At 56.6% G+C, this 20312-nt stretch overlaps 1 protein-coding gene across 2 annotated transcripts in view; it reads right to left on the reverse strand.

Moving 5' to 3' along the window:
• LPIN1 (lipin 1) overlaps window positions 1-19834 on the reverse strand; it is a 50385-nt gene extending 30551 nt beyond the window's left edge. The window contains exons 1-6 of one of the 2 annotated variants that reach the window (XM_081101430.1): window positions 19769-19834; window positions 6992-7192; window positions 6197-6292; window positions 3414-3721; window positions 3101-3226; window positions 598-705 (exon numbers count right to left, since the gene is read on the reverse strand). In XM_081101430.1, coding sequence (XP_080957556.1) covers window positions 598-705; window positions 3101-3226; window positions 3414-3721; window positions 6197-6292; window positions 6992-7183 — 830 coding nt within the window. In that variant the 5' untranslated portion in view covers window positions 7184-7192; window positions 19769-19834. The remainder of the gene's footprint in view (window positions 1-597; window positions 706-3100; window positions 3227-3413; window positions 3722-6196; window positions 6293-6991; window positions 7193-19768) is intronic. The other variant, XM_081101431.1, reaches the window with a different exon arrangement.
• Between the last annotated feature and the right edge of the window lie 478 nt (window positions 19835-20312).

The following is a 20312-nucleotide window of genomic DNA, read 5'->3' on the forward strand; positions in this document are numbered from 1 at the left end:
GGCAACCCCCAGGGAAAAGGGCAGAAGCCTGAGACCACTGCTTCCAACGAGAAGACAAACCTATGACCAGACCTTAGGCTCCGTCCCGTCCTCGTCTCCAAATATTCTAGGAACGCCGTGCAAACAGCCGATGCCGCGACTCAGCGAGTCTAACAAGCTCATTAAACATGTATAATAAGCTCCGTTACTCTAAAATAACGGCCTTTAAAAAAATCGTGTTAGCCTACCGGCTGAGCAACACTAGACACAAAACAAAAGGTCACCTTCCCAAAATGTACTTCATTACTCTATTCTGAAGGCACGTCACAGAATTAGGAAAAATTCTATGATCAAACCACAATTCCCAGAGAGTTTCCAAGTTCGTACTAAGTTAGAGTCGAATCAGCTTACAGTGAAAGGAGAATAAGAAACCGAGTGTTTTCATCATCAGCCCCGTGGTTAGTCGGTAGAATAGATCTGTGAGAGTTAGATATAAATGTTCACTTCAGAGAATCTACACGTTTTTCTGCATAAGTGGTTGTGGTTAGCGGTGAGTAGAGGTGGAGGAGTCAGTAAGAGCTGGTTAGGAAGACACCCCCGTGGGGCAGGGCCCGCTACCTTTCCAGGGCGTGCAGGACGGACGACTGTGGAGGGCAAGAGCTAGAGAGCAGGCCCTCGGCCGCCACGGCCACGTGAGGGGGCGTCCTTTTGCAATCTACCAGGCTGCTGGAGGCCGGGTGCACATGAAGAGAAAAAAGGTCACAGATCAATTAAGTGAAACCAGCTTTCCTACCCGTCCCAGGACCAGCGTCCGGGGTGACACTGTAAGGGAAGATCCTCCCAGGCCCCTGACCGCAGCCGAGCAGCTCTGTTGACATCGCCATCAACATGAACTCTCTTAACCGCAAAAACAGGAAGCTGCCCGAGGCCCAGCTCCCTTTCTGTCTCACCCACGTGCCCATGAAGGGCTGCCCTCCGTGGCCCAGAGCACAGGGCTTCCTCCCGGCTCTGGGTGCGTGGTCTGACTGTGTGTGCTGCCAGCTGTCCCCTTAAGGAACACACATGATGCCATGAATGGAAGTGTGCCCGCTCATCCGAGTTGGTCACTGCATCGGACAGTGGTCGGGTCCTCATAAGCTGACACAGTCGTCACCCGGACTCGCAGAGGAAAACGGGAAAGAGAAAACCTCTTCGGGGTTGTGTTTGAAACACCTGAATTCTTAGCATTAATAAAGAGTGAACATGTTTTCCACCCACTGGTGTCCAAACACCCCCATATTTTCCTCCTCAGTCCTGTGTTCCCCTCTGGGGGGCTTATCTCCAGGGACCCCAGGAGAGAATGTCCGAGGTTCCGGGACGGGACCCGCCTCACTGTCCGACAGGAGAGCCACTGGCTGCCGGTGACGGCTGGGCACGGGAAAGGTGACCAGTCCGAACGGCCAAGTGCTGTCCATGTGAGAGACACACCGACTTCAAAGACCTACCACACACATGGACTGTGAAGTATCTCAGGAACACTGGTTTAAATGTATTTTATGGATTTCAGAGAGGGAGGGAGAGGGAGAGGGAGAGGGAGCGAGAGAGAGAAACATCAATGATGAGAGCTGCCTCCTACACGCCCCACACTGGGGATCGAGCCCACAACCCGGGTGTGTGCCCTGACCGGGAATCGAACCGTGGCTTCCTGGTTCACAGGTCAATGATCAACCACTGAGCCATGTCGGCCGGCCCACTAATAATGTTTTTAAAAACTGACTACCTGAATGATGTTTTGGATACATGGGATCAGATGAAATTCATGATCCAAGTTCATTTCCTCAGTGTCTTTACTTTTCCAGGATGGCTGCTAGAACATTTTAATTTACGTCTGTAGCTAGCACGATATTGCTGTTGGGCTGGACAGACAGACAGACCTCAGTGAGGGGACTGCCCAGGCCCCCAGCCCCACCCTGGCTGCCGGCTGACTGACATTCATCGTCCCAGTCCCGGCTGGAAGCCAGGATGCAGCCTGTTTTCCCTGACCTGCAGCTCAGCACCTGCGCCCCCCCACCCACCCACCCGGCTCACTGCGCTGGGTCATGCATGCAGCACACGGGTGAAAGTGAAACCAGGCCTGGTGAGCAGGAAACAGGCTTAGGCAGGAAGCTCTGCCGCTCCGGGGCCCCCCACAACCCGTCAACCAGAGGTAAGTCTCACATGAAGCGTGAGCAGAGCCCGGCCCGGGGGCGGGGGGGCACGTCATCCTGTGAACCTAAAAGGTAGCCAGTTCGATTCAGGTCAGGGGGTGCAGGAGGCAGCTGATCGATGTCTCGCTCTCACATCGATGTTTCCCTCCCTCACTCCCTCTCCCTTTCTCTCTCTAAAAAAAGGAAAGAATAAGAATAACCCAGTTGTCCTGCACTATCACTGAGATGGCCATTTTTCCGCCTCTTTCTCACTATCACCACCCCTGGAGCATCTGGCTGTTTTCCCCTAACAGTGCTCCCGGGGCCGTGAGATTTCAATGCCGGGGTCCTGGGTAGCTGTGTGTGTGCCGTGGCCCCTGCTGCAGTTGCATGAGCCCCTCCCGTTCTCTGAAAACTGCCCACATCAGAAGTCTAGCCGACGTGAGGGCTCATTTCCAGGAAATAAACACCCTTGAACTCAGCAGAGTGACTGAGCTCGGGGAGAAGAGAGAAGCGATCGTCCAAGCGGCCTCAGTGGCCCCTGAAGCAGCCTCGCTGCTTGAATCTTACTTTGGAGACAAGGATCAAGGAAGGCTGTCGCCTGTGTCCTCCCGTGACCACTGGCGCTGTGACCCTTAACCAGTGCTTACCCTTTCCACACCACCCAGGGAGCTAAGCGCTGTATTTGCATCTCAGCTCTGAGACAGGGCCTGCACATGTTGCTAATCCCCCTCTGTGCGTTCTACTCTACCTGCATCTTCTTCTGTCCTAACGAATTCCACTTTTGTTTATGTTTCTATTCTATGGAACATGCCTCCTAGCTGACTTCAAATCCTCTGGACCAGGACAGGTGAGCGCACGCGCACGCGCACACGCACACCCACACGTGTACATGCACACACGCACACGCGCACACACACACGCACACGCACACACACACGCGGGCGGCAGCTTACCTGGCGTTGGGTGACCACTCTCTATCGGAACTAGGGTACGATGACGACTGAGAATAAGGCATGACTGGGGGCACGTTTTCCTTGGGAACATCTTCTTGGAATGGAGGTATGTCGTTAGAAAGAGTTCTGGTTAAAAAAAAAAAAGAGAGAGAGAGATTCAAGTCAAAGGTTAAAAGCGACAGAATCACAACAAGGCAAGTGTCCGTTTTTAAATGCATCCACAGGGCGGGGTGCGGGGGGATTGTAAGAATCATGTTTGAAAATCACGTCACCCGGGTCTCCAGGGGCCCTGTCCCCGCGGACCGACGTCTACCTGCTGCTGTCCATCGCGTCCCGCTCCTCGTCGGAGCTCATCTCTATGGGGAACATGTCTTCGTCTTCCGACGTGTTGGAGTTGTCGTCCCTCTTCAGGCTGTCCAGCTGGGACTTCCTCCTCCTCTTCCGTCTCTTCTTCACCAGGGAGCCGCTGGAGGGGGTCTCGCCGGGAGGCAGGCCGGGGGCCGCCGCGCCGGGGTCCAGGCTCCGCGCCCGGTCCGCGGGGTTCCTCTTCAGCTGGCACTCCATGCGCGCGGCTCCGTCCGACAGGATGGGGGAGGTGGCCAGGTGCATGGGGATCACTTCCTGAGGACGGAAGGTCTTGTTTACAACGAGGCTCGCGCACTAGGGCCTCAGGAGCAGGATCGAGCCCGAGGGCGCCCGTGTGACAACGTCCCCGTGACCTGGGGGTGTGGCTGCCCGGTGTCACGGGAGGTCACGAAGTCAGCATGGAATTCATTAGGCGCCGTCTTGTACTGAATCCCACCTCTTCGTCATTAAAACGTGAGGTCATGCTCAGCGACTTTGGGCGCCAGGGTTCAACTCTGTGGAACTCTCCAGAGTACAGAGGGGAAAATGGGCTTTGAGTCACCACATTGCCCTGGGAACTAAACTCAATTCTGCATTTCAGTGTGGGTCAGGGTGTGTGTGTGTGTGTGTGTGTGTGTGTGTAAGAGTGTGTGTATAAGAGAGCCTGCGTGTGTGTATGTGTGTGTAAGAGAGCCTGTGTATGTGTAAGAGAGCACGCACGTGTCTAAGAGTGTGTGTGTAAGAGAGCCTGTGTGTGTGTGTGTGTAAGAGAGTGCGCGCACGTGTGTAAGAGAGTGTGTATGTGTAAGAGTGTGTAAGAGAGCCTGTGTGTGTGTGTGTGTGTGTGTGTGTGTGTAGTTTTCAATATGCACTGAATTAAGTTGTCAATGATAATTTTTAGGGAACCGCTGGCCAGTGCCCCCTGTCACGCCCCTGGTGCCCGCCTACGCCAGAGCGCCTCCAGCAGGGGGGTGTCAGGGAGTTAGATACTGGCCCTTCTCTTCACACCAAAAGGAAGACACACACAGCCTGTCGACCTAAGAGCTGGTTGGTCATGGTTCTCAGTGCTGGACATGTGCGTGGAGAGTCGCAGCCCTAGGCTGGAAAGGATGGGCGGGCCTCTCACCCAGCGGCTCCCGGGACCAAACGACGAAGAAGCAGAGCGAGCGCTGACACTGGGCCCAGAGCGGAAAAGGAGGTTCCCTGACTGAAAAGGGGAGGGGTGCAGCTGCGTGCGGAGGGGAGGCAGCCCTACAGCGATCTGGTGAGGAAGGACACAGCTCCCAGTTTGTAGCCCCTCTCAGGACAGAAAGGAGCATCGCCTGGGACAGAACACACTCTGGCCTCCGGGCCCCGTCCCACCCACCGGCACCCTGGGCGGCCAGCCAACAAGGCCCTCTGTGGTCTGCAGCCAGTCAGACCCAGAATGGCATACCACTTCCCACCTACTAGGATGGCTGCGGTCACACAGGCAGATCACACGCACAGGTGAAAATGCGGACACGCGGGGACGCTCACGTGCTGCTGACGGGGATGTAAGCGGTGCAGCAGCCTGGGACAGCAGTCTGGCAGGTCCGCAAATGTTAACCAGCTACCGTGGGGCCCAGCAATTCCGCTCCCAGGTATGCACCCAAGAGAAATGAAAACGTATGTCCATGTGAAAACTTGTACATGAACGTACAGCAGCCAAAGGGGGAAGAGCCCAAGTGTCCATCAAGGTTGACATGAAAGGATAAACAAAAGGTGGCCGTTCGCCGCACAAGGGAACGAAGTACCGACACACGCTAGGACACGGGTGACCGGAACACATTATGGTGAGTGAAAGACGACAGGCGTGAAGGAGCATGTACTATAGGGTCCCATTCACAGGAAAGCTCAGAGGAGGGGAATCGATGGAGACAGAAAGTAGATGCGTGGTTGCGTAGGGCTCGGGGGTGGGGAGGAGTGGTGGATGGGGAGGTAACAATGAAAGGTACGGAGCTTCTTTGGAGGTGATGACCGTGATCTAGAACTGACTGTGGTAACAGTTGCACACATCTGTGAAAACACTAAACATCACTGAATTGTGCACTTGAAATGGCTAAATTGTTGGTACGAGAATCATCTCAACAACGCTGTTAGACATTTTAAAATAATAAAAATAGCCCTAGCCGGTTCAGCTCAGTGGATAGAGTGTCAGCCTTCGGACCGAAGTGTCCTGGGTTCAATTCCCGTCAAGGGCACGTACCTTAGTTGCAGGCTCTTCTGCGGACTGGGCCCTGGTCAGGGTGCGGGCAGGAGGCAACCAATCGATGTGTTTCTCTCACATCAATATTTCTGTCTCTTTCCCTCTCTCTTCCACTCTCTCTAAAAATCAATGGAAAAATATCCTCAGGTGAGAATTTTAAATAATAATAATAAAATAAAATAATAAAAATACAAGCAATCTGGTCAATCACTAGACAAAAACCGGCCACTCGGCCATCTGCGTTTGACAGCAGTACAATCCGTGTGCTATGGACCAGGGTTCAGGCCAGGCGACTGGGTTCCTCTGTCCCCCTGGAAACGGTGAGCCCGCGGAAGCAGCCGGGCTGCTGAGGCTTGTGGACTCAGCACACACCAGCCCGTCTGGCTCAAATGCCAGGACAGACAGCGCCTGCTTCCTCTGCTACCCCCGTCCGCACCGTCGGGGAGCTGGCAGTGTGCTCCACCCACACTCCGCTGTCTCCTGCGCGGAGCTAGGAAGCGGCCCTGACCTCCAGCCTTCCTTACCTGATCGTTATCGGTCTCTTGAACAAAAAAGGCTTCTCCGTTATCTCCCAGCTTCATGTGTAAATCCACAGATTCCCCATTGATTTCTATGTCAACCTGGAAGAAAAGCGCACGTCTTCACATCAGGAAACAAACCTCCCCTGGCCACGCCTCCACACGCGTGCACTTGAATCGCACACACGCCACAGAGAGCTCACAGTTCCAGGTCACAGTCGGTGAGCCTGGTCCTGCCTGCTCTCCCCCAGCGGGAAATGCAGTCTGCACCCGCCCCACACCACCACCACCGGAGCCCAGGCAGGCTTGCGTATGTGACTTCAGAGGCTGGGTCAGAGGAAAAGGCAGCGTCCACTGGGCTGGCTCTCTCTCTCTCTCTCTCTCTCTCTCTCTCTCTTTTTCTTTCTCTCCCCCCCCCCCATGTTCGCCACCCATCATGTGGTGAGGACACCCAGACCACATGGAGGGGCCAAAAGCCAGGAGCCACCGTCATGTGAGTGACGTGTCTCCAGAGGGTTCCAGCCCCGGCCTGGAGCCTTCCAGCTGAGCCCTGGATGGCGGCGGCAGACACAGTCAGCTCTGCTGTCCGAATCCCTGACCACAGAACCCAGGAGCTGAATAAACAGTTGGTTTCTGCCACAGAGTTCTGGAGTCGTCCACGCAGCCATCGTAACCAGAACAACCTGAGCTCACCGTCTACTCAGTGAACAGCCCTACCCAACGGAGAGCTAAAAATCTGGGCCCACGACAAGCTCCGGAGATGGGAAGCCACAGAACGGGGTCCCGGGGCCCCGCTCTCACCACTTTCTCTCGGGAGCGCAGCACCCCCATCTTGCCAAAGCGGACGTGGAACGGGGAGCACTGCAGGCTCCCGTTGGGCTGGCGGACAACGATGATGTCGATGCATCCGGACAGGGTGGCGGGGTTCAGGCCCTTGTACAGCTCCTTCACGGTGACAAACACCTGGCCCGCCAGCTGCCCCACGTAATTCATGGTCTGAGCCTGGAAAACAGACACACACACACACACACACACACAGTTAATTCTGGGAGGCCAGTACCTACAGCCCGTCAAACCACGAACTTCGCGTCCAACCTGGCACCCTGCCAGCATCGTTTTGTTTTCTATTCCCTGGAATGGGCTCCACGCCTACCCCATCGCCCGCCAGCCTCTATCCCGGAGACCCCAGGAGGCCTCTGGAAATACCCCCCATGGAGAAGCAGAGAACCTGGTCCATAATTCTTAACAAACGGCAGGGTCATGGCCCCACCCGGCAATACCCCCATCCTCAGCCTGTACCCCGGGGCGGCCTTAGCTGGGCACTGAGAATTTTTAAAAGGGAAATGCTACTATCCCCCACCTACTGGGATGGCCACTATCTGAAAAGCAGGGAAAGCAAGCATTGGTGAGGATGTGGAGAAACTGAGTCCACACACTGTCGATGGGAATGCGAAACGGTGCAGCCACAATACAGCACAGGGTGCTGATTCTCCAGAAATTAAACCGAGAGCTGCCATACCGTCCAGCCATTCCACTCTGGGTGTATGGCCACGAGAGCTAACAGCACGGTCTCAGAGAGAGATCTGCACCCCCATGCTCACAGCTACAGGACTCCCAACAGCCAAACGGCGGGACGCGCCACGCGTCCAATGATGAGAGAAGGGACAAATGCGGTCTATACACACAACGGATGCTCACTCCGCCTTCAAAAGACGGGGGATCCTGGCACATGCTAACCACGGGTGGCCCTTGAGGACATGACGCTTAGGACAAAAGGGAGACACTGCATGAGCTCGCGTGGGAGGCAGCGGGGGCAGACAGGCTCAGAGGAACGGGAAGAAGAGCAGTGGTTACCGGGCCGAGGGGACGGGGGAGGAGAGGTGAAGTTTCATGGGGACACAGCTTCTTCCCACGAGACGAGAAACGGCTGGGCCTGGACGAAGTGAGGGCTGCCGCCGCGTGAATGTGCTGGTATTAAGTGAACGGAACTGGGCAGGTTTAAGTGGTTAAGATAATAAATTTAATGTTATGTATATGTCACCTCCATTTAAACAAAATGTAAGGGGATGAGGAAGAAAACTGTATTCACCAAGAACTCATTCTGGGAAGGTGACTGATTTGGTTAAAAAATGTATTTGGAAGATCATGTGGGCCCAGGGGGCCCGGGAGAGGGTGGGCCCAGGAGGCCCGGGGGCGGGCTTGGCGGAGGGGTGCAGGCCAGCTGGGGGGCGACCAGCTCTCCTTTATCCACCCTTCCAGGATGTCCTCTAAACAAAGGAGACACTAAAGAGCCAGGAACAGACCAGCGGGAAGCCAGTTCCCAAGTTCCGCCGCCTCGGTTCCCTTTGAAGGAACAGGCTCAGAAAGTCGCTAACTTGATTTACCTGGAGATACGGAACCAGACAGAGCCCAGAGGGACTCTGCGCTCACCGCATCACTGCCAGGTTCACAGGACGCGTGACCAGGCCTGAGGGCAACATTTGTTTTGAAGAAGAAAGTACCTTAAAAGCTTCAAGAGCAACATAATGTGCCCGGCCTGTGTGACCTAGTGGTTGAGCCTGGACCTGCGCACCAGGAGGTCTCGGGTTCAATTCCCCGTCAGGGGTTGTGGGCTTGACCCCCAGCAGGGGGCGTGCAGAGGCAGCTAATGGGTGTTGATGTTTTCTCTCATCAATGTTTCTCTCTCTCTCTCTCTCTCTCTCCTCTCTCTCTCTCTCTCTCTCTCTCTCTCTCTCTCTCTCTCCCTCCCCCCTCCTCTCTCTCTAAAAATCAATAAGAATATACTTTTAAAGAAAAAAGGGTAACAGAATGGAAAACCCGTGCCCCTCCCCTCCCCCACTCCAAATCACTTCCCATCGGTGGATTTTCATCTCAAAATCTGGAAGAAAGAGCTGCTGCGCCTGGCAGGGGCTCCGCAGCCTGGTTCACAGGGTGTCTCGGGAGCGCTGAGCCGAACCGCGCAAACCCTCCAGACAAGCGGGTCCCCGAGGCGTGGTGTGGGTGTCAGAGTGGCTCTCAGACGCAGCAGCACGGACACATGAGACTTTTCCTTACATGGCATTTCCGAGCTTGACCTGGAAAATACTACGTGTCTGGGGCTACTGCCTCCCGCCGGAACCCCACTTTTCCAGGTAGTCTTCCATCAATTAAAAACGACAAGAGCACTTACATCAGACCCAAATCGATGGCACAGCAGGAATAAAAACCCAAAGCGTATTTCCACATGGGAGCCCACCTACCACTTTAAGAAGAAAGAGTGTGTTCAGATCAAAAAGAGTCCATTATATTTTTTAAAAAAAGAAATCTTACCAAAAGGAGTCAATCATTAAAACTACATATGGGAATTTGGATTCTTTGAAGCCGAGCCCCTTAATCGTCAATTCAGAAACCAGTAGTTCTGCTCACTTACTATACAAGTGGGTAAAGTGAATTCCATTCCTTTCTAGCCCTCCCAGCTGTAACGTTATTGGAGGCACGCTGCCTGGGAAATAACCGTTTCTCCATTTCCTATGGTGACGGGGTGCCACCCCAGGATGTGCCACCACCTTCCTCTTCTCTGGGCAGGCTGCAGCCCGGGACTCGGCGGTGAGACCCCACCTCAGCCAGGGTCAACTTGAACGCAAACATCGCTCACTGAACACAGCTCTCAGAACCACCCTTCCCGCCTCTGCTTTCTGTTCTCATCCTTCATCAGGACTCCCGCTGCCTCCTCCATGTCCCTCCTCACCTGCGGCCAACCTGCCCCTGTCCCCCGGGCCAGTGCATGACCTCACCGCCCGTCCAGGGCAGCGGCTGGATAGATGGGAGCTGTCGTTTGTCAAGTGGCTGGACGGACCTCGTCCACCTCGCTGGTCTCTCCGGAGGGCGGGAGGCTGGCTCCTCTCCGGGCGCCCCCCCAGGGGCCTGGGAGATGTCTGGGGTCACACCTGTCATGTTTTCTCTAACTATTTCCATGTGTCCTTTGTCTAGATTAATGGTTCTCAGCCTTCCGAATGCCACGACCCTTTAATACAGTTCCTCATGTTGTGGTGACCCCCAATTTCATGGTTACAAATTGAACATAATTAAAGCATAGTGATTCATCACAAAAACAATATGTAATTATAGATGTGTTTTTCGATGGTCTTAGGCGACCCCTGTGAAAGGGTCATTCCACCCCCCAAAGGGGTCACGACCCACAGGTTGAGAACCGCTGATCTAGATCCTTCAACTTTCGAAAGACGGGAGTCTAATCTTACTTCTCTTGTCTGTTAAACTAGGTGCGTCTGGCAGGACTGAATTAAATCTCTATGGTGACCGTCTTCCCAAAGAGGAAGTGCTTTATTGGTTCAGAACAGCAATTTCCAACCTCTCTTATCTCCTGGCACACATAAACCAACGACTAAAATGCTGGCCAAAAAAAGGTGTCATTTTGATTGATTTACAAAAAAATAAAAATAATAATAATTACCTATCCTTTTTGCCCCAAAGTGACTTTTTAAAAAATCAGATGCCTATATTTGTACCGTATATAAGGATTTCTGGTACCAATAATTAACCAACCAGATGCAACCTGATGATGCAACATGACGGATAAAATGTAACTCTGTTATATGACCTGTATGTTATGGTTCAAGGCAGGGCACTCACGCCGGACAGCTATTGTTGTGCTGGCTGGTGTCATTTTTTTTTTATTTCGCAACCTAAGGGGAAAGAGGTCAGTGCCCCTGACTAAATAGTCAGGTATGGCGAGTTTTAAAAAATCCTCGCGGCACACGGGTTGAAAATGCTGGTTTAGATTGTTACCATGGAAACAGAGGATGCAGGGTCAGAACTGCCTCCCTCCTCCTCTAGCACAGTGACAACAAATGCATGCCCAGCATCATGCCCAGCATCATGCCCAGCATGGGGGCCAGGCTCGGGGAAGGGTCCGTGCTGAGGTGACGCTGAGGCCGAGCAGGAGGGAGCGTGCAGGGGGGGATGCGGCTCTGTGCGGGGGAGGCCCCCGCTTCGGCAGGACCCGCGGCCTCTCCGCGCTAATGAGGCCTGCGGTGGCGACAGAGCGCGATGAGGACGCCACTGGGAGCAAGCGGAGACTCCTGGAAGCAGATTACCCAATGCACTGCGTTTCCACAGCGGCTAACCTCTGCTCCGGCTCTGAAAGGACACCCTGAACCGAGGCTTGCCGGCTCCGGGAGGAAACAAATCCGCGGCCTGAAGAGTTGACACGGTAAGCGCCCGGTCAGTCACCGGTGACTGGCACTATACTTTCCGTCCGGAAGGCAGAACAGGCGCTTAACGTGTTAAATGTTTGCCTGCCGGCTGCCAGCCCCCTGCGCCCAACGCCTGCCGCTCCCTGACACCCAGCCGGCCACTCGGGGTGATCGCCGCAGGCGGTTCCGGGAAAGGCGGCAGCGGGCTAGGAAACCAGCAGGCCTACCGACCTGGAGAGGAAACCGTATGCGAAGGCGCCGCCCCAGCACCCATCCCGTGGTGCTCCACACCCTTGACTAGCGCCAACCGGGACCCGGGAAGAAGCCGCGTGGACCCCCCGCTCGTCCACAGAGCACCTCCCAGTGTGCAGGCCCTTCGCACCGGGAGCTCCGGGACGGAACACGAACCTGGGCAACCCTGCGCAACGGTCAGGACCAGCAGCGCCACCCAGTGTGTCACAGGAACCCGGGCGCCAACTTTGTGTGACGCTCATTCGGAGCAAATAGCCCGGCCAGGACGGGGCAGAGCGGGGACAGGAGCCAGGCTGGAGCCCTGGTCCACGCTGCTCCCCTTGGCACGGCTGCCCCATCTCACTGGCTAACACTGGTACCAATGGGCGAGGCTCGGGTAAGAAAGGCCCCTTGTGTGGCTTGAGGCAAAGAGAGGGTGAGCATCCGGGTCTAAATGACAACGAACACTCAGACTGCCCACGGGGTACCCAGTGCTGCACGATGGTCACAGGTGGTGAGAAAGCCAGAACCACCTAGAGGCCGCCCGGAGCCGGCGTGGACGGCACAACGGGAGACCAGCTGTGGTCGGAGTCTGAGCCACCCCCTGGCGACGCAGTTAGAGAGGGGGTTCAAGGATGTGCTGGGCTCCAAGCTTATGGTTCTAGGGCCTGGTCATAACGACGTCAAGACACCGGCCGGCGGGGCTGGTTGAGCGTCCACCTATGAACCAGGAGCTCACAGTTCAATTCAAGGTCAGAACACATGCCTGGTTGTGGGCTCAATCCCCAGTGTGGGGCGTGCAGGAGGCAGTTGATCAGTGATTCTCTCTCATCAGTAGTATGTCTGTCTCTCTCTCCTTCTCCCTCTCTGAAATCAATAAAAATATATTATAAAAAAATAAAAAGAAATCAAGCCTTCAACCCAAGCAGGAGCCCGGGAATTGGGGTGGGGGAGGGAAGGATGGGGGGGTGGGGGAGGGATGGGGGGCGGGGAAATGGGAGAATGGAGTACAGGCTGTAAAGATACTGAGGCACACCCTCCACCTCCCTCCGAAGTAGTTAGGCAAGTCTGGATATGGGGGAAAGTGCTAGAATTTAAAAATTAGAATAAATTAAGAAAGTATAGTCTCGCCATTGAAACTTGTCAAGACAATGCCCCCACAAAATTCACTCCAAACGCAGTTTAAATTAGAGGCTCATAGACCCCTTGCCAACAACAGGCCATGGCAGGTAACGGATAAGAGCCGGAAAAGCAGGAACTGCACCCACTGTGGGGCTGGCGGAGGCCTGGAGGTGGTCTTCCCGCCACGGGGGGCCAGCACTCATCCGATCTTCCTGCAGGGAGTGGGGACTGATGGGTCTCTGCCCAGGAAAGCTGGGGCCACGGGACTGTCACTACCTCGCCACGTGACTAGGAAGTCTGGCTCAGCCGTGGCTCCGACGGGCTATTCTCACGCGTGTTCCATCAGCCGTCCCTCCTCAGGGCCCTTAAAGGTACATCCCAAACGCTCCCCACGAGGACCAGGGCGGGAACACCCTCCTCTGCTCAGCCTGCGGTCGAAGTGTCTGCACATCTGTCCTCAGAACGAGCATGGCTTCCTGGAGAGCTCTGCCGCGAACCCACGGCCCACGGCCGGTGCTCAGGGACGCACACTGCGCCACCTCCCTCACAGCAAGTGTGGGGCCCGGGTCTAAGGCAGCCGGGAGCTCGCGGACTGGAAACCAACTCCACCTCTGCCCCCGCGAGGCCTGCTGTTCCCTGTTATCCGCGGCAGGACTGCAGACCTGGGTGCGGAGCCACCGGCGGCCTGGCTGTCCCGGCCCAGCCTGTGGTTAAGTGAGCTCATCGGGGAAACTTGCAAACAGCCACGGAGTTTAGCAGCAGCACCAGGCCGAGATCATGTCAGCCAGGAACCGGCAGGACACCTTTACGCCCAGCTTCCACTGTCACAGCCATCAGGATCGCACGCTGCCCGGGTGATGAGAACAGCGAGGTCCGATAACTCACTGTTTCTCACGGTGACGCGAGGGGTATGGTGTCCCCGTTGGCAGAGCGGGAGCCCGAGCTTTCGGTTATGTAACTCACTCAGGGCCCCAAGCAGGTGAGAGGTGCAAGCAGCATTCCCATGCAGGGGAGCCTGCGCCATCCTGCAAGCCTCCCGCGTGACTTCCCAGTCCGCACTGCACATGTGGCTGCGCACACACACACACACACACACTCAGTCATACCACGCAGGAGAGCAGAGCACATGTTCCGTACATGGAAATACATTGACTCCCAATGACCAGGCCAAAATGACCCACTGCGGCGCATTTCCATAGCTGTGTTTCCTTTCCCTAAGGTGCCTGCGTGCTCCGGAGGTGTGCCTGAGCTGGCAGCAGCAGACAGCCCGCCCCTGCCCTCTCCGGGTGGCACAGGCAGGTAAGGCAGCCATTCGGGTCGGGCTCGCTGACAAGGCCAAGCCCTGCCACCAGCTCTCGAGCCAGGGGGAAGCCCATGCACCTTGCAGCGCGGAGGGGGGGTCTCGTTACTTTTGTGTTAACGAAGGGAAGGGCAGAAAGGTGTTGATAGGAAAGTCTAAACACTCAGGGCTGAAACCTCCGCCCTCCTCATTTCATCCCCATCCACCTCGTGTGTCTGAAATGGCCTCTGGAGACCGATGGGCAGCTGGCCCATCCCCACCCCTCCCCTCACGCAGCAGAGGTGACACGAGCGCTCGCCGGGGCCTGGCTCTGGGCTCGGCACCAGGTAAGACTGATTCCTGTCCCTGGAAGCAGAAAGTCCTTTCCCTAAACTGGCTCAGTTACTGAACAACTAGATATACATGTCCACCTGTAACCTTCCTAGGAAGCTGAGTACTTTGTTTTGGGAGAGTGAGCAGCCTGTCACCAGGGGTACTTAAGCCCTTTGGCTCTTAGTGGACGGTTCCTCCTCAAGGGCATGCGAGTCTGCTCCCCTGGGTTCTCCCCAGTCAGCCCAGAAATAGCTCACCCTCCACCCTCCGGGTTGTCCTGGGGCCGCGGAGGAGAGCAGTGCTGCTGTCCCAGGCCCTAGCACTCTAGGGGGCGAGGCCGGCCCCCAGCCCAGCCCCAGGAGGATGGGGTGCGGGCTATCCCTGGCTGCTCTCTGAGCACCTTCCAGTCGGTCTCTAGGTCTGGGGTCCAAATCTGAGTCTGACGAACCCTGAGTAAAAGCACACACAGCTCACTGCCACTGCGCTGGCCCGGATCACGCTCACCTGCACGGCTATGACGTCAACGCTGGTTTTCATCCAAAGCATTAAAAGCGTGTTGTAAGAAATGCCAAAAACGATCTGACTAATAAGACTTGCATGAAAACGAAGCTGGCTTACAGACAGCTTATCTTCCTCTTGTGGCTTATGGTAACGGCAACAAGGAAGTCTGTGCTGCCTATTGGACGTTTACCAGCCGGTGAGGACAGTAAATTACGGTTACATCACAACAACAGGAAGAATGACTTAGATGCAGCGCGACGCAGGGGAAAGAAAAGCAGGCTGAAAGTCAAGGTACCTGCTCTCAACCCACACCTGGCAGCACACCTGGCAGCCCAGCTGGGGCAGGCCACTCCCTCCCGCCAGCCGCGGACTGGGACCGCGGACTGGGGCTGCGTGGGTCCATCAGCCGCTCCGCCCGCTGCGTTCACGGCCGCACACAGGGGCGTCTTAAACAAGAGCGCGAAGCCGGCCATACCTTTCGGGATGCGGGCCCCTTCTTGGCTCGTCGGGGTTCTTCTGGCGACACTCGTCCAAAATCAGAAAATTCACCACAAAAGCTGGAGGTGCTTTGAAAAAGCCTGCAGGTCAGACTAAGACCTCCTGAGGGAAGTGACACAGCAGCAAAACCGGGGGGCCCTGGAGTCGCCCCACCAAAGTCCTGTCCAAATGGAGCCGGTCAGACAAAGCCAGCGCTCCCGCTCATCCCAGCTCAGCTCAGGGCCAGGAGGGGATGGCTGCTCCCGGCAATCCTGCAGGGAAGGAGGTAGTGGCAGGTGTGCGGAGTGAGTGTGTCAGGACGGAGGGCCCTGTCACCCTGCAGGAGTGGGCGCCAGACGATCAGACTTGCAGGGAGCAGACAGAGCGGATGGGGGTCCCCACACGGGCGGGCGGAAGCGCCCCACGCTGAAGCCAATCAGTACAACTGCCGGCACCTCTCAGATGTGCCAGAGCGGTAGCCACCCCAATCCCCGCGGTCCCAGGAGGGCGGGGCTGCTGACAGGGTCGGGATTGGGCAATGGAGGTCTCACCACTTCTCACCTAGTTGTTACATCAGAAAAATATCAGCATTTCGTCCCCAAATTGGCAGGATCCTCCTCCAGGGTTCACAAATGGCCAAGGAACACTGGCTTCTTGAACAAATGCCCAAACTCAAAGCTCCGGCCACAGCTTTCATAACCCGGCCGCTTTGGCCCACACCGGCCCCTCTAGAATAGCAGGGCCAGTTTAGGATGGCCGCAGCCCCACCCAACAGAAAAATGGGCAAAATAAAAAACGAGTTCAGAGAGGAAGGAAGGAAAGAGGGAAGGACCCCATCCGGTCAAGGATACATGGGAAGATATTCAACCCTATTCATAATTTACCACATGCAACTCAAAGGGGCCTTGCAGGCGGCCCAAATTCAGTGCATTTCAGAAACCCCCAGGGTTGGTGAAAATGGGGGAAGCACACCCGCCGCTCACTGCTGGCGGGGTAAGAAACAGGGTGAGCACTGAGGTGGGGGGCGAGGGGGGCTGCGACAGGGGAACAGCTGTCACTCGACACCTACTAGCGCACCCCAGCAGTTCTGCAAGGGCCACATACAGACCGTATCACGGCACTGACCGTGACAGGGAAACTCAGGGACAACGCCAACGTCTCCAGGACTCTGAGTACGTGGATTACGGACCAGCCACACCGTAAGGAGGAAGGGACACAAGTGCTTACAACATGAGCCCCCGTGTGAAGAATTACATGTACTCATATCCTGATGTGCACACAAAACTCCCGGACTGGTTCCCATGCCAAGCAAGCTTCGTTCACAGGCCCGGGGGAGGGGGAGCCTCACTTCTCATCGCGTGCGTTTCCGCCATGCTGGTTTCTGAGCGTCGCTTTCTACATGTGCGTGGATGACTAAATTGTAAGGACCTCAGAGAACAGAACCCTCTGACCCGCTCCGTGTCAAGGTCTCCCCGTCACTGAACCCACTGAGACGCCAGAGGGTAAAGGGGGGTCAGGAAGGTCAGATGGGCGCCCGCTCGGCTCCTCCAGCATTTTGCAACGCTCGGACCGGATAGCCCCACGTGACGAGTGTCCGCAGGGCCCTGCCAAGGAGCACAAAAGGCCTGGCCGGTGGGTGACGCAGGCGCCTAAACTACTGGGCGGCCAGACCTCGGTCCGACCCTCTGCTGTTCATTATTGGACTCTAACTGATCCGGGCTTGCTTCCTCTCTTCACACACTGGCCAGACCCCTCTGCCCAAGTCTGTGTCTCGGTCAAAAAGAATGCCCTGCTTTGGTGACTTCGGTATGACACCCACTCGCCCACTCCACCCCAGAATTCTTGGAGGGCTGAGTACCAGCTGGCCGGTCCAGAGTCCGGCCTACACAGCTCGGGGGCAAGAATGCAGACAGCTGGTGTTCAGGTCCCAGCTCCCCGCAGACTAACCTGTGACCACAAGCAAGTTATGAGCCTCTCAGTTTCGAATCTATAGGATGGGATGGCATTCCCATGGCCCAGCCTCCCAGGACTGATAAGAAAATAAAGTACTTTCCCAGGGGCTTGCCCGAATGCCAGCCAGGTGCTCATCCTGTGGTCACAACTGGCTCCAGGCAAAGGCTGGGCTTCGAACTGAGTTCTTGCCTGGCGGAACTTTGCACATACCAACTTTTTTTTTTATCTTTATTGTTGAAAATATTACATATGTGCCCCTTTTTCCCCCATCAAGCCCCTCCAACTATTTTAAGTGCACCTTCCCCAAAAAGACAGGGCAAAGAATACTACTGGCTCCAATGACTACGGAAATATTAGGAGGGTACGCTTTTATTCCCACATGGTGCGGATACATTTGTTTGTCCAAAAAAATCTAAGCCCAAAGGCAGCCCCCCCTTGGGCAGCGCTCTGCCGCATGCAGAGCTCAGCGGCAGGAAATGCTCTTGCCCAGGAGTGCACCTTGTGGGGGAGGGGGCCCCATGACCCCATGACCTGTGTGGCTTGTCCCTTTCGTAAACCCATGCTTGTTGCCTCTGGAGGCCCGTGCACACAGAGGAAGGTTTCATCAAAAGGACAGGGACTTCCTGGAAACCAGGCACACGGCGCGCATGGACTGTCCTGTCCCAGGAGCAGCTGGCAAACAGGTGCGTCTGGGTCACAGGGCCTGTGGTCAGCTCGTGCACGGAGCACACGGCTCAGGGAGCCCTGAGTTCGGGCCAGCAGCCTGTAGCTTATGTTTCTGGAAAGCCCTGGCGTTCGGCACCAGCAAAAACATTCTGGCTTATCATTCCTGGGAGGCTGGGTCATGGGCATGCCATCCCATTCTAAAGATTTGAAGCTGAGAGGCTAGTAACTTGCTTGTTGTAACAGGTTAGTCTGCGGGGAGCTGGGACCTGAACACCAGTTGTGGGAGGGATCACAAAACTCGGTCAGCGGGCTGAGAGATGTGGCGGTGACCACCAGCGGTGGGAAAGCAGCCTGCTCCTCGCCAGCCTGAGCCCCGTCCATTCGCCTCCACCCAACTTCCCGGCGGGACAGGGGACATCTTTCCGCCTGAAGAACCAAGAGATCCTCCGGCCCCTCCCCTGAACCCCCGAGTTCTCCCCGTGCGCTGACATCCAGCAGGTTTGCCCCTGCAGTCCGGTCTTTTCTCGAATAGATGAGGGTTGTTTTGGTAACTGAAATCTGGGTCCCACAGCCAGCTAAGGCCAAACTTAGACTGGAGCCCCGGCCTCAGGTCCCATCCGGGGCTCTGTCCAGGCCTGCGCCACGTGGTCCCATGTAAACAGGAATAAAAGCTCCAAGACTAACACCCACACACAAAAACGCTTGCTAATCAAACAAATGTTGGCAAACATGAAGCGCTAGCAAAATAAGGAACCAAAACATAAACCCCTAGATCTTCCAACATTTCGGGGGGGGGGGGGGGGAAGTGTGTTTATTTCTGGATTACTATGCACTGTCCTCGGGGCTTACTTTAATCCCTGGGCCCGGAATTATGGGGCCCAGGTTAACAGTGAATTTCCCGGCCATACACACCCCAGGTTAACAGTGAATTTCCCGGCCATACACACCCCGATAACATAAAAGAAACCCTGTTCAAGCTCATCTTTCCCAAAACACCCCTACTGTCCTGGGTGCTAAAAACTCTCCGAATTAATGCTGCCCACCATCCGCGTTCACGTTCCCCGTGTCGTGGTCAAAAACAGGGCTGACATCTGCTTTCGCCAGCCACCTACACGCCAGCGCTGTGGCCCTACAGTGATTTGCAGAACACTACTCCTCATCCCACTCTGTCGGGCTTTCCCCAAAATTAGACTATGTGCAGGGGCACCTGACGGGACTCCCTAGGCCCAGCGCCCACGAGGCTGCGGGAAGGGTGCACAGAGGCCTGGCAATCGGGGGACCCAGATTCCAGCCCGGCTCGCCGCCGCTGACCCTGCCCCGGCAGCTGCATGACCTTGGGCGTGTCGGCCTCAGTTTCCCCAACTGCACAGCAGGAATCTTAACCCTCCGGGGCACATCGCGTGACAGTCCCAGGCAGAGGGCAGGGGCTGCTCGCTGCACAGAAAGAACCACCTCTCCTGCCGCCATCGAGGGTCCCCCCAGCCAGGATCCCCGGTCCCGGAGCGCCCCGCCCCGCCGGCCGGCCCAGCCGCTCAAGGTCAGCCCTGCAGGCCCGAGGATGAACCCGTCCATCTAACCGCGGCCGCTGTCCCCGCCTCCCCCCGCACCCCCCTCCCTCCCGGAACCACTTCCCACGAAAGGCCGCGGGGACAGAGCGCGGTCCGCGGGCGTCTGTCAGGTGGGCCCGGCCGCGCGCCCCGGTCCCCGCCGCCCCCGCTCCGCCCCGCGGCCCCGCCAAGGCTGCGGCCCCTCCCCCGACCGCCGCCTGCGGGGCTCTGCGGGGCTCGGCCCGGGCCCCACGGCCGCGCGAGGGCTGCTACTCACCGCGGGCGCCGCGCGTGGCCGCCTTTGTATGCAAACACCGCCCGGCGCGCTCGCTGACAGCGCGGCTCCCGGGGCGGAGGGGGCGGGGCGAGGGGCGGGGCCTGCGAGCGGGTGAGCGCCGGGGGCCTCGCGACGCCCGGGCCGGGCTGTCGCTTTCAGAGCCCGCCCGCCCGAGGCGGTAGAGCCCCCCTCGGAGGGAGGCCGGTCTGCCAGCCCTCCTTCCACCGCCTACCTTAGCTTTCCTGGGGGGTAGCTGGAGGGGTACCGGTGACCCAACCTTTAGGGTCCCGTGGGCCATGTTAAGAGGCCTAGATAGTGCCCTGGTCCGGGTAGCTCAATTGATGCAGTGGTTCTCAACCTTCTGGCCCTTTAAATACAGTTCCTCATGCTGTGACCCAACCATAAAATTATTTTCGTCGCTACTTCATAGCTGTCATGTGGCTACTGTGATGAATCGTCATGTAAATATCTGATATGCAGGATGGTCTTAGGCGACCCCTGTGAAGGGGTCGTTCGACCACCAAAGGGGTCGCGACCCACAGGT

Source organism: Myotis nattereri, assembly GCF_964212035.1.
Source record: "Myotis nattereri genome assembly, chromosome: 10".
Taxonomy (NCBI): Eukaryota; Metazoa; Chordata; class Mammalia; order Chiroptera; family Vespertilionidae; genus Myotis; species Myotis nattereri.